Source organism: Barbus barbus (assembly GCF_936440315.1).
Source record: "Barbus barbus genome assembly, chromosome: 35".
In the NCBI taxonomy this organism is placed as follows: domain Eukaryota; kingdom Metazoa; phylum Chordata; class Actinopteri; order Cypriniformes; family Cyprinidae; genus Barbus; species Barbus barbus.
The window spans coordinates 506601-519247 of NC_136763.1; the positions used below are offsets into that span (position 1 = coordinate 506601).

Consider the following 12647-nt stretch of genomic DNA (forward strand, 5'->3'; position numbering starts at 1 on the left):
ACAGCTTTTACCGCGCGGGAGGGGCTTCCATTCGTGCGCTCTGATTGGTTCACTGCTGTGAGGAGTCATTCTGATTGGTTCACTGCTGTGAGGAGTCATTCTGATTGGTTCACTGCTGTGAGGAGTCATTCTGATTGGTTCACTGCTGTGAGGAGTCATTCTGATTGGTTGGACCTCAGTGCTGTGCTGTAGAAGCTCTGAGTTTAAGGCTTTCGTTTGAGTTTAATTTCATTTAAACTCTACCTCCATTTAAAGTCTGTGTGCTAAAAAATTATTTAATGTAATGTTGATCAATATTTGTGTTTTAATCTGCAATGTGCAAGATATAAAAAGTCTTTTATTAACATCCAGATCTCATACATCAAAAATACTTCATAACATTCACATCTTATATAAGGAATCAAACCACAACAGAGATTACTAACAATTTAATGAGTGCAATAATTACGTTTTGTCATGCAAAAAATACTATAGTAATTTATAGTAAATACTATAGTGTTTTTGAACCATATTCTAGTAAAGTGTATTATACTGTATATATGAGGTTAATGAATGCTGCAGCATTGGTCTCCCATAGTGAAGTGACATACTGCCAAGTATAGTGACACACACATACACACACACAGCAGTGAACAGACACACACACACACACACATACACACACACAGCAGTGAACAGACACACACACACACACACATATACACACACAGCAGTGAACAGACACACACACACACACACACACACACAGCAGTGAACACACACACTCACACACACACACACACACACCGCAGTGAACACACACATACACACACACACACAGTAGTGAACACACTTACACACACACACACACACAGTAGTGAACACACACACACACACACACACAGTAGTGAACACACACACAGCAGTGAACACACACATACACACACACACACACACACACACACACAGTAGTGAACACACACACAGCAGTGAACACACACATACACACACACACACACAGTAGTGAACACACACACACACACACACACAGTAGTGAACACACTCACACACACACACACACACAGCAGTGAACACACACATACACACACACACACACAGTAGTGAACACACACATACACACACACACACACACACACACACAGTAGTGAACACACACACACACACACACACAGCAGTGAACACACACATACACACACACACAGTAGTGAACACACACACACAGCAGTGAACACACACACACACACACACACACAGTAGTGAACACACACACACACACACACACACAGCAGTGAACACACACATACACACACACACACAGTAGTGAACACACACACACAGCAGTGAACACACACACACACACACACACACACACACAGTAGTGAACACACACACACACACACACACACACAGCAGTGAACACACACACACACACACACACACACACACAGCAGTGAACACACACACACACACAGCAGTGAACACACACACACCGTGAACACACACACACACACACACCGTGAACACACACCCGGAGCAGTGGGCAGCATTTATGCTGCGGCGCCCGGGGAGCAGTTGGGGGTTCGGTGCCTTGCTCAAGGGCACCTCAGTCGTGGTATTGAGGGTGGAGAGAGCGCTGGACATTCACTCCCCCCACCTACAATCCCTGCCGGCCCGAGACTCGAACCCACAACCTTTGGATTACGAGTCCGACTCTCTAACCATTAGGCCACGACTTGCATAATGCACTATTAACTATACTGAACTAATAAACTGTAATAAATACTGTAGTATACTTTAGTTTTTACTGCAGTAAACTGTAGTGTATTGTAGTATAATATACCCTATAGTTGTGGAAATCTTAGTACAGTATTGGGTAAAGTAATTTGTTTATATTACTATAGTTGATATATTACCACAGCAACTATAGAATTACCACAAAAAATACTTCACTGTAGTATGGTTCTAAAACACTGTAGTATTTACTATAAATTACTATAGTGTTTTTTCACGTGGGTTTAAAAGAAAAAAGAAAGAGTGCCATAGAGTGAAAGATGAGTGATGGTCAGGATGGTCATCACAGTGTCTTTGTACTATTGAATCTACTGAGTCTATAGAGTTTCATTACAGCACCAGAATCATCCAAATTAAACACAATAAACATCAGTGTCTTTCCTCTGGTCAAACTGCTGCGGACGCGTCACTCATGACTTGGTAGACTGGTTCATCGTGTTCAGGTTGTTAGACACACATTTCCCAGAGTTCATTGGGGTTTGGACGGAGCTGTTTGATCCTTTCGCTGCACAGCAGCCTTTGGGTTTGGGAATCCTGGTCGGTCCAGGACGCCGGAATGATTCCAGAGGCATCTGTCAGGAGCCAAAGAGAAAGACATCGGTCACTGGAGAATATGCTATTGTGTGCAGATACAGATATAGATTATATAGAGTACTCTTCTGTGTTTGTGGTCAAACTGACCCACGTTGGTTTCCATGCAACTTGCCAAAAATCAACACTATTAAAAACACTAAAGACTCACTTAAAAATACTTTACTTTACAAATGTCTAGCTGCACACACATTAAGCAGAAACTGTTATTTGTACTTCCTGTCTTTTTGTTATTATTTTATGTCTTTTTCTCCAACCCTTATCGTGGGGATGACATGGGTTTCTCAGTTTCTTTCAGTGCTGCAACAGTCTAGCAACTGAGATCCAACAAACTAATAACCTTTGACACTTTTAACTGTGAAAAGATGAAGAAACATCTCAATTTTCAGCAAACGTTTCGAGTCATGTATTTTATATTTTAGTATTTGACAAGCTACAATAAAGATTTTCAGTGTTTTTTTTTTTTTTTTTTTTATCTGATTCTTTAGTGGATTTTTTAAAATGTTGATTTTTGGCAAATTGCTTGAAAACCAATGAGAATCTATTTGACCCCAAAACCAACGCTGTAACAAAATGTGTTCAGCCTTTTCTAAAATACATCTATGCGTCAGAACTTTGCATGACATTCATGACCCTAAATAAAAAATATACACCGAATTTCAAGAAAAAATTAACAGTTTAAGTGGTATTTCAAGATATAAAAAAATCAAATGTGGGTCAATTTGACCTGCAACACAAAAGTCTTAACAAAATGTGTACCGCCTTTCCAAAACACGACACTTTGCATGTACATTCATGACCCTAAATGAGAAGTATTCACCTAATCTTAAGACTAAATAAGAAGTTGAAACAGTATTTCAAGCAAATGAAATGCGAGTCAAACTGAGCCCAGCACAACAGGTTTACACAGATGTGTGGTGCTGAGATGACCAGAAGATGGCACTCTCAAACACACAACAGCTCTAGTTGGTGGATCTAGTATGGACACACAAGGCTTCATGCTCTTACACCAACATGCACTTAAAATTTCTATCTTAAAAAAAAACCTAATCAAGAAGGCTTCGAGAAAATGTTTTGCTTTTCACATCATCTTTTCACCTATAAAGAAAAATCCAGTTGGTTATAGCTGAGCAACTCTGACATGAGCCTGTGGAGGGAGAATGATGGACGTGTTTGAGAAGCATGTGGATGTGATGTTGTTTGTGAGCGCGAGAGAGAGACAGGAGGCTCAGTGCAGACAGACAGTGTTTCTGCAGTCATCTGTGAGCGTCTCCTGGGGTCTGTGTGACGGATCTAATTCCCGCACAATCAGCACAAACACTCTGCCAGAGAGTGACGTCAGTGCAGGAGAAAGCATGTCGCTCCCTCTGCTGCACATCTGCAAATGCATTTCTCTACAGTAAACAAAACATGTGTTAGAGAACGTTTGGCTAACATTCCCTTTCAGTTATGAACGCTTTATCTCTGAATGTTCTCTGAACGGTCAAAACGTCGTTTTTTAAATGTATAAAACATTTTTTTCTTGGTTATGTTGCAACATTAAGTTAAACATTCGATTACTGCTGTCGAGCGATTAATCGCCATTAATCCAAAATAAACGTTTTTGTTTACATAATATATGAGTGTGTATGTTGTATATTTATTATGTATATAAATACAAACACATGCATGTATATTTTTAAGAAAAATATGTTGTTTATTCTTTTATATATAATATAAAATATAATAATATAAATATATAAATGTATATAGTATATACATGTAAATATTTAAAAAATGTGTGTGTGTATTTATATATACGTAATAAACACAGTACACACACACATATTATGTAAACAAAAACGTTTATTTTGGATGCGATTAATCGTTTGACAGCAGTAGATTTTATTATTTTGCAAACATTATGGGAACATTACGTTTGAATGTTCTCTAAACCATCTTTTGGCACGGTTTGCTTGACGTAGGATGTCGTGGGGATTCGTAAACGACATTGGCCGTCGGGATGCAAGATTCAATCGTTTGATCTCGTGTAGTGTGTCATAGTGCGCGACAACCGATGCCATGTCTGCGATGCTTCACGAAGCCAACACAGAAAGTCTAGCATGTTTAATTTACTTTATTTCCATCGTCCACGACGAGTTCCGTTAAGCCCCGTTCAAACTACATGATTTGTTTTGTTGGTTACGACAGTCACTGTGTCAGATTATGCGATTTTGACTCATAAAATCTTGTCGTGTCGTGAACAAGAAGCATGTCAGACTATATGATGCTACCCGAGCATTCATCGCATGCCATCATTACGTCGTGTGTGCTGTCATCGATACAGCGCGGGACAAGACAGAAGGTGCTACGAGTAAACAAACAGTGGCTAGCAAACAGCGTGTTTTGCCCTGTGTTGTCATCAGAAAAGCCCAAAAAAGAAAGAAAACCTGACAATGGACACAAATCTGGATGGCATGGACTGTCAAAGACAACTAGGAGTAGCTTTTATTTGATCTTTTTGCACTGTGTCACAGTAGTCCCTCAATAGAAATGCAGGAGTATTGTTGCTGTAGCTGATACCATTGTCTGTCTTTCATTTCAGCTTGTTTGAAACAATGTATGAAGGCGTTTCTGTGCTCCTATTGGCCTCCATCATAGCAAAAGCCCCGGTCAGACTACATGATTTCAGCCCGATTTTGCCACGATCTGTTTGACGAAGGGTGTCTTGGGGATTCGTTAATAACGCGTCGGGACGCTAGATTCAATCGTTTCATCTCGTATAGTGTGTCATAGTGCACGACGTCAACACAGAAAGACTAGCATGTTTAAATCTGTGACACTGGCCAATAGGAGCACAGAAGCGCCCTTGTACAAGCTTTTAAACAAGCCGAAACGAAAGAGAGACAACGGTATCGGTCTTGCTAGGTGTAATTTTACAATGGAGGAAATGTTCGTGGAGCTACAGCAACAATACTCCTGCATTTCTATTGAGGGACTACTGTGACACAGTGCAAAAAGATCAAATAAAAGCTACTCCTAGTTGTCTTTGACAGTCCATGCCATCCAGATTTGTGTCCAAAATCATGTAGTCTGAACGGGGCTTTTGCTATGATGGAGGCCAATAGGAGCACAGAAACGCCTTCATACATTGTTTCAAACAAGCTGAAATGAAAGACAGACAATGGTATCGGTCCTCCTAGGTGTAATTTTACAATGGAGGAAATGTTCGTGGAGCTCTGGCAATAATACTGCTGCATTTATGATGTTTTCTTGAGAGATTACTGCGACAGAGGTCAGTTAAAAACTATTTTACCTCAGTTCTCTTTGCAGTCCTCTTCATGCAATCCAGATTTGTGTCCACTTACTGTCATGTTTTCTTTCTTTTTGGGCTTTTCTGATGTCAAGACAGAGCAAAACACGCTGTTTGCTAGCCATTGTTTGTTTACACTCATGTCTAGTCTCACGCAATCGATGACAGCATGCACTTCGCTAAAGACGGCAAGCGAAGAATGTTCGGGTAGAAACGTGTAGTCTGACATGTTTCTTGTTCATGACAAGATGTATAAATAATGTTTCTGTGCTAACGTTATTTAAGACCAGATAACTTTGAATAAACGTTCTATTAATGTTACTGGAAGATTGTTTGTTCGTAACTTTAAAGGTCCTTGCACACTGAATCTGAAAATTTCGTACGCATTTTTTCGTATTCGTCATTCTAAAAATTCATCAAGCACAGAAACCTTGCACACTGAGTCCGATGTGTATTAATTATTCCATTGCAAAAATATTCCCAAAACAATACAAAATTGAGTCTTCAAGCAGTTTGGATGATTTTGTTGTCCTCTCTTCTTAAAAAGAGAAAAAGAAAGAGGAAATATTGGGTCCATCCAATCTCAAGCGATTCAAAGCTCCAGGATGTCAGTGGCTCAGTTTGATGCTTTGCTAGCGATACAAGAGCCACATGTTAAAAAGAAGACCACCAATCTCTGTGAACTCAGTGTGCAAGGATCTTTACAGTGCTTTGTGGTGTGAGACCAAGTGGATAAACTTGTCAGACGCCAGTCTGGATTTTGGCGTTTACGGTGGCTCTGAATTGTCAAATCACCTCTCAAAATGCTTGCTACGGATGCGAAACATGCAGAAAATCAAACCTGATCTGAATTTTTTTATGACAGACGAAAGTTTCAGAGGCAGTGTGTAAATGTGATAGACACAACGTGAGGTCGTATTAATTTTTTAACATGCAGAAATTTCGGACCCTTAAGAGCACCTTGCCAGAACGTTCCAAGAACATCCCGTTTGCTGGGTTGGTTCTATTCTAAGATCCAGTCTGCCAGAATCAGTGCAGTGACTTCTGCAGTGGATTAGGAGATGTTTTGCAGAGAACTTTCTAAAAGGGCTCTCCAAAACCAAACCAACTGCCTGCAGGTTTACGTCACACATGAAAAATGTTCAAATGTGGGTCACGCTGTGCTCTCGGCTCGGGTAACACAGCAGAAACCCGTGCGGCTCGAGTCAGAGGGCACATAGATGCACATAATGACTGCTAATTAAAAGTGTGGTATGAGCGGGAGCTTCCTGAGACGAGCGGCGCTGCAGCTGCTGTCACCATGGAAAATAAACACGGCTTTTGTTTGCACTTTGGAGGGCCGCTGAGAGAACTGCCTCCAAACAATCGAGTTCTGCTGAAGGAACTCGCAGGAACATTTTTATTGTTTAACGCTTGCCTTCACACATGCTGCTACGTGAGTTTCATAATCATTAACAAAAGCCTAAGCTGGTTTATTGGTCTTAGCATGCTTAGGTTTGGTGGTTTCTGAAGGCTTTTGCACACTTGTCAGGTGAAACCTAAACCAGCTTTAAGGCCAGTACACCACCCTGCGCTGGTTTAACTTTTTTCACAGGGTAATCGTGTGTGTCTGGTTAGGTCTGTGTATAAATATACTATCAGCCATCATCAAATCACATGAAAAGCACCTCTAAATGATTCCTTCAGTCCCATCAGTCACCACATGTCATTTGTGTTTCTTGGTAACGAGGTTCACATCATCTCTAGTGCACATACTGCATCGATTCAAGCTAAATGAGTGCGTGTGTGTTTGAGTGTGATTCACTAACTGGGCTGATGAGACATCGTCTCGCTTCATGATCACAGCTGTTGCCGAACCCTCCATGAACAGCAGTTTGTTTAGCCAGACAACCAGAGGATACACACTCCAGACGGCACAAATTCCAGCCTGAATCAATTTAACGCTTGATATAGTCCATGTACACGAGTGCTCACTCACTCCTGTGCTGCGTTTCCACATGTGTGTGTGAGCCAATTCATTAAAAAGAATGCATCTATACCATGCTGTAATGATACTGTGTGTGTTTGATAATATGCTACTGCCAAAAAACTTGTCATCTTTTTTGACCACTGCAAGCAAACTCATCAAGTTATTGCTTTAACTTTCTACGCACTGCAGAGCTTTAATGTTGTTTTTCTGTGGAGTCATATCTCATGCAGCAGCGAACGGCCATGCATTTTCCATGAAATCATAAGAGAAGACTGTAGATTGTCTCAATGAGAGCGGATGATTGTGGTGTTTTGGACCGAGCCAGTAACTATGACATCAGACAATGAACTGAACTCATGCAGACATGTTCTTAATCTCTTCTTACCTGATGTGATGTTGAGCTGAGTTGGTTAATTTACCCCAGAAACGTAACACTATGTCTTATTAGTGATTAAATTTTTTCTGTTAAAATGTTTTTCTACACATGAAATCATGCAATCATAAACATCTCTTTGCTCCAATGTGCATGTGCATCTCATCAGAACTACAGTACCTAAAATAATAATAAATAAGGCTATTGTTAACATTCTCATTTTAATTATTAACAGAAAAAAAGCAGAAACCCAACATAAAATATGAGTGGAAAATGGAAAATAAACCAAAAATACAATTGTACATCAATCAGTGAACTTTAATTGTACAAGATCATTTTCTATCTATCGAAAACAGTAAGTGCACTTAACCTCAAAGTGAAGTGAAAAAGCACAAATGCTCATGTTCTCGTTATGTGTCGTTTTCTCTTTCGTTTTACATATCATGCACATAAACATCTCATTATTAATCAAACAGAAACAAACAAACAGCAGACACTACAGTTGCACTGGTTAGCCACTACTGCAGTCAGATCTGAGGGTCTGGAGTGGATCACGGAGCCAGGGGTCGAAGGCTGAGGAGATCAGGTGAGGATCACTAATCAAACACTAGTCAGTCTGGGTCAGTCACAGATATTACTTACTGTAATTTGTGAGGGTCGTGAGATCGGACTGGATGTGGGCTTTATCACGATGCTGCTTGTGATTTTGTTGTTGCCTTTGGCTGGAGTGCCGTTTGTTAGCACTGGAATCCTTTGCTCCGGCCCGAGGGAGTAATAGGGGATGGATTTGGCTGTGGTGTTTACGGCTTGAATGTAGGGGCTCCCTAAGTGAATATGGATTTTGTTGTCGTCAGTGGTAATGACATTTGGACCTGAGCTGTTGGACCTCTGCAGTTGCCAGCTGTTCTGCCTTTCCGGGCTCACACGGAAAACCGTCTGACCTCCCACAAGCTCTGCCGGCTCCGACCGGTCAGGGCTTCCGGTGGTAACGGACACGATCTGAATGGGAGACATGGCTCTGTCCGGAGTCACCGATCCGCAGGACTCAGTAGCTAGGGTTTGCGAATAGGCTGCCATGGTGAGCGGCGACATGGAGCGATCGGGCGTGCCTGGGCTGCATGGACTCTCTGGAGGAGGAGGAGAACCCTTGGGCTTGTTGGAAGGTGAGATTGGTGAGTTCTGGAGGATCGTGATGCGCTGTTTTGGAGGGGCACCGCTTGTCGGGATGACCGCCGTGCTTGTATAGGACTGGGCATTCTCTGTGGTGGGACTCGTGATCTCAAGAGTTGCCATGTTGTGCCCGTGGTCAGGGGTCACTTTGATATGAAGCGGTTGTCCAGGACTGTGTGCAAGGAACACATCTCCCTGTTGAACGTGATTACCGTTCTGTCTCAGTGACATCTTGCCATTTATTGGATGCTGACTTTCTCGAGTCTTAAGAAAAGGGCCTCTGACTCTTCTCATGTTGTTGTTTAGATTGTTGACATTGTTCATGAGTGATGGACTGCATTTTGTGAGGTTGATCTCATTGTAATTAACCTCGTCCTCTGGATCGCTCTCCACGTATAGCTTGCCGTTGACCAGGGCGCGTTCCAGTGGTGCAAGGTTCTTGTAATTTGGCGACAGGCTGTCTGTTGGGTCTGTCTGCACCTCCTTTGTGGAGACTTGGAGATCTGAGAGACGTCTTCCATTCATGCCCGGCCTTAGACTCTTACTGAAGCGGCGGTATCTCTCGAGTTCTCGTGTAAGGCTCTCCATCTCTCTGGCCAGCTCTTTGTTCCTGACCTCTTGCTGGGTGAGTTTTCTCTGTAGGGTCGTGTGGTCTGTTTTCAAGCGGCAGATGGATTCCTCTGTGCTCATGTACTCGTGGATCTTCTCTTTGAGGGCTTCGACCTCTCTAGTGAGATGGCTGGATTTGGCCTCTTCCTCTTTTAGACGCTTGTACAGGATATGCTCTTGGTTGGATTCCTCTTTCTCAGCCAACTGGTACTTGGACAGTTCCTTCCTTGAGATCTCCAGCTCCTCCATCAGGGCTTTTGCTCGTTCCTGTTCATTGGAATATCTCTTTTCCAGAGTTTCAAACTCATCTTCAGTCTTCAAAAGATCACCCTCAACCGCCTTCATCTCCTTTAACTTCCTTCTGAGGCGTTCCACTTCTTGGGTCAAATCTTTCACTTTGTTGTCTTCTTGTTGGTAGCGGTAAGGAACTGGGCTCTTTGTGTGCTCCTCTTTGGCCTTGTTCCTCAATAATTCTCGTTCCACTGCTTCCAGTGACTGAAGCCTCTTTTTCATCATGCTGACCTTGGACTGAAGGTCACCGTTTTTCTCTTCCTCCGCTTTCACCTTCGCTTTGAGCTCGTCCCTCTCCCTAGTGGCAATGCACATCTTCTCCTCCACTTCGGCCTTTGACCGCAGAGCTCTCTTGCTCTCTTCGATCAGTTTTTCAGTGACAGTGTTGACTTTGTCTTGTTCTGCCTGCAGTTTGCCAGTGCTGTTTTGCACTTTGTCCTCCATCAGCTTTAACTTTTCGGCCATGGCTTTTCTCTCATCTACTAGCATGACAGTTAGTGTTTTCAGTTTTGTCAGATCCTCTTTCAGCGCCAGCTCCGTCTTCTCCAAATGAACCTCGGTAGCTTCAAGCTCTTTGATTCTGACTCTCAGCACATCTAGTTCATTGGACATGTGTTTAGTCATGGTCCGCTCTTTCTCTAGGTTGCTTTTCAGTGAATTGCACTCCTGCTTACTCTTCCCAAAGGCGTCTTCTAGCTTTTCAAGTTCCATGATTCTGTGATTCAGCTTGTCCACCTCTGTTTTTAAGCTACAGCTCTGGCTCGACCCCTTCTCCAGCTTTCTGTTGAGGTCCCTGCACATGTCCTCCATCTTAATCAGCTCCTCATCCTTCCCCTCCATTTCGAGCACTCGTTTCCTCAACTCCTCCACCTCCGACATTAGGCTGGAGTTGCCACACTCCCCTCGGCTGATTTTATCCCGCAGCTCCTGCAGTTCTTCCTCCGCTCTGTGCAGGGTCTTGTTGGTTTCTTCCAGCTCATCTAACTGCCGGCTGAGTGAGGAGAGCTTCTGCCGCAGCTGTCTATTCTGGGCATCTTCATTGGTCAGTTTGGCAGTCATGGCTTCCTGCTCTTGGTGGAAATGGCAGGCCTGGTTGCGTAACTCCTCCTCTAAGCGAAGGACTTTGTTCTCCTCTTCTTGCAGCCGGGTTTGGGCGGAGCTCAGCTCCTCTTGGGCCTTAGTGGCAGTATTCTGGAGTTCCTGGACCTTCGTTGTTTGTTGGGTCAGCTGCTCGGCGAGCCGCTGCTGTTCATCGACCACTAGCAGGGCGAAGGACTTTAGCTTGGTCAGCTCGTCCTTCAGATTTGTGACTTTCTTATTGTTCTCTTCCTCCTTTTTCTCCTGGTATGTCTTTTCCTGATCAATGAGCAGTTTCAGTCTGGGAAGAGAGAAGAACATATGGAAAGACTGTTAATATGAGACCTGAGAATTTTCAAAACATGACATTTGTTGTAATTTCTTTTGCACAGACCTCAATTTTGCATAGACTTTAGAAACATTTTGTGCTTAAAGTGAAAGTTAGCTGAACTGGTATTCAAGTCAAGTCAAGTCTGCTTTATTGTCAATTCTTCCACATGTACGGCACATACATACAGAGAATTGAAATTGCGTTACTCTCAGACCCTTGGTGCAAACAGTTAACATTTAAGACACTGACAGTAGACGTTCAAATACAGATAAATACAGTTTAAACATATGTACATACAACTATACAGATATACAAATGAGGACATTGTAGAAAAATAAAGAAAGAGATAAAGTGGCATAAGGCACATGGCAGATAGAGTGCAAACCAGTTAAATAAAACAAAACTGTGCAGCTATATGTGTAGTGCAAGAAGAGCTTATCAGTCTGTTAAAGTGACAAAAGAATATTCTTTTTTATCAGACTATCCGAAGAGGTAGTTTGCAGTCAATGCTGGATGAGGTAGTGATTAGGTGCTGGTCACAGTTTTTAAGTCGGTGGGGGGAGGTGGAAGGTCCTGGGGATGTGGGGAGCTGGGGGGGGGGGGGTTGTAGTATAAAAGTTCAGTGTTGCATGGGGTAAAAGAGGTAAAAGAGGTAAAAGAGGGGAGGGGAGGCAAGGTCGGGAGGGAGTTCAGCTTCCTGACAGCCTGATGTATGAAGCTGTCCTTCAGTCTGCTGGTCCTCATCTGGAGACTCCGCAGTCTCCTCCCTGATGGCAGCAGACTGAAGAAGCTGTGTGTCGGGTGGGTGGGATCACCTGCAATGTGGAGGGCTTTGCGGGTGAGACGGGTGCTATAGATGTCCTGGAGGGAGGAGAGAGAGACACCAACGATCTTCTCAGCTGCTCTCGCTATGCGTTGAAGTGACTTGCGGCAGGATGCGTTGCAAGCGTCATACCACACAGTGTTGCAGCTAGTTAGGATGCTCTCGATGGTGCCTCTGTAGAAGGTGCACATGATGGGGGCCGGGGCTCTGGCTCTTCTAAGTTTGCAGAGGAAGTAGAGACGCTGCTGTGCTTTCTTGGCCAGTGCTACAGTGTTGTTAGTCCAGGAGAGGTCCTCTGTGATGTGCACACCCAGGAACTTGGTGCTGCTC

At 43.0% G+C, this 12647-nt stretch overlaps 1 protein-coding gene across 1 annotated transcript in view; it reads right to left on the reverse strand.

Moving 5' to 3' along the window:
• Positions 1-8225: 8225 nt before the first annotated feature.
• Positions 8226-12647, reverse strand: part of filip1l (filamin A interacting protein 1-like) — a 53586-nt gene continuing 49164 nt past the window's right edge. The window contains exon 6 of the mRNA XM_079393358.1: positions 8226-11464. Within this exon, the coding sequence (XP_079249484.1) occupies positions 8638-11464 (2827 nt within the window). The 3' untranslated portion in view covers positions 8226-8637. The remainder of the gene's footprint in view (positions 11465-12647) is intronic.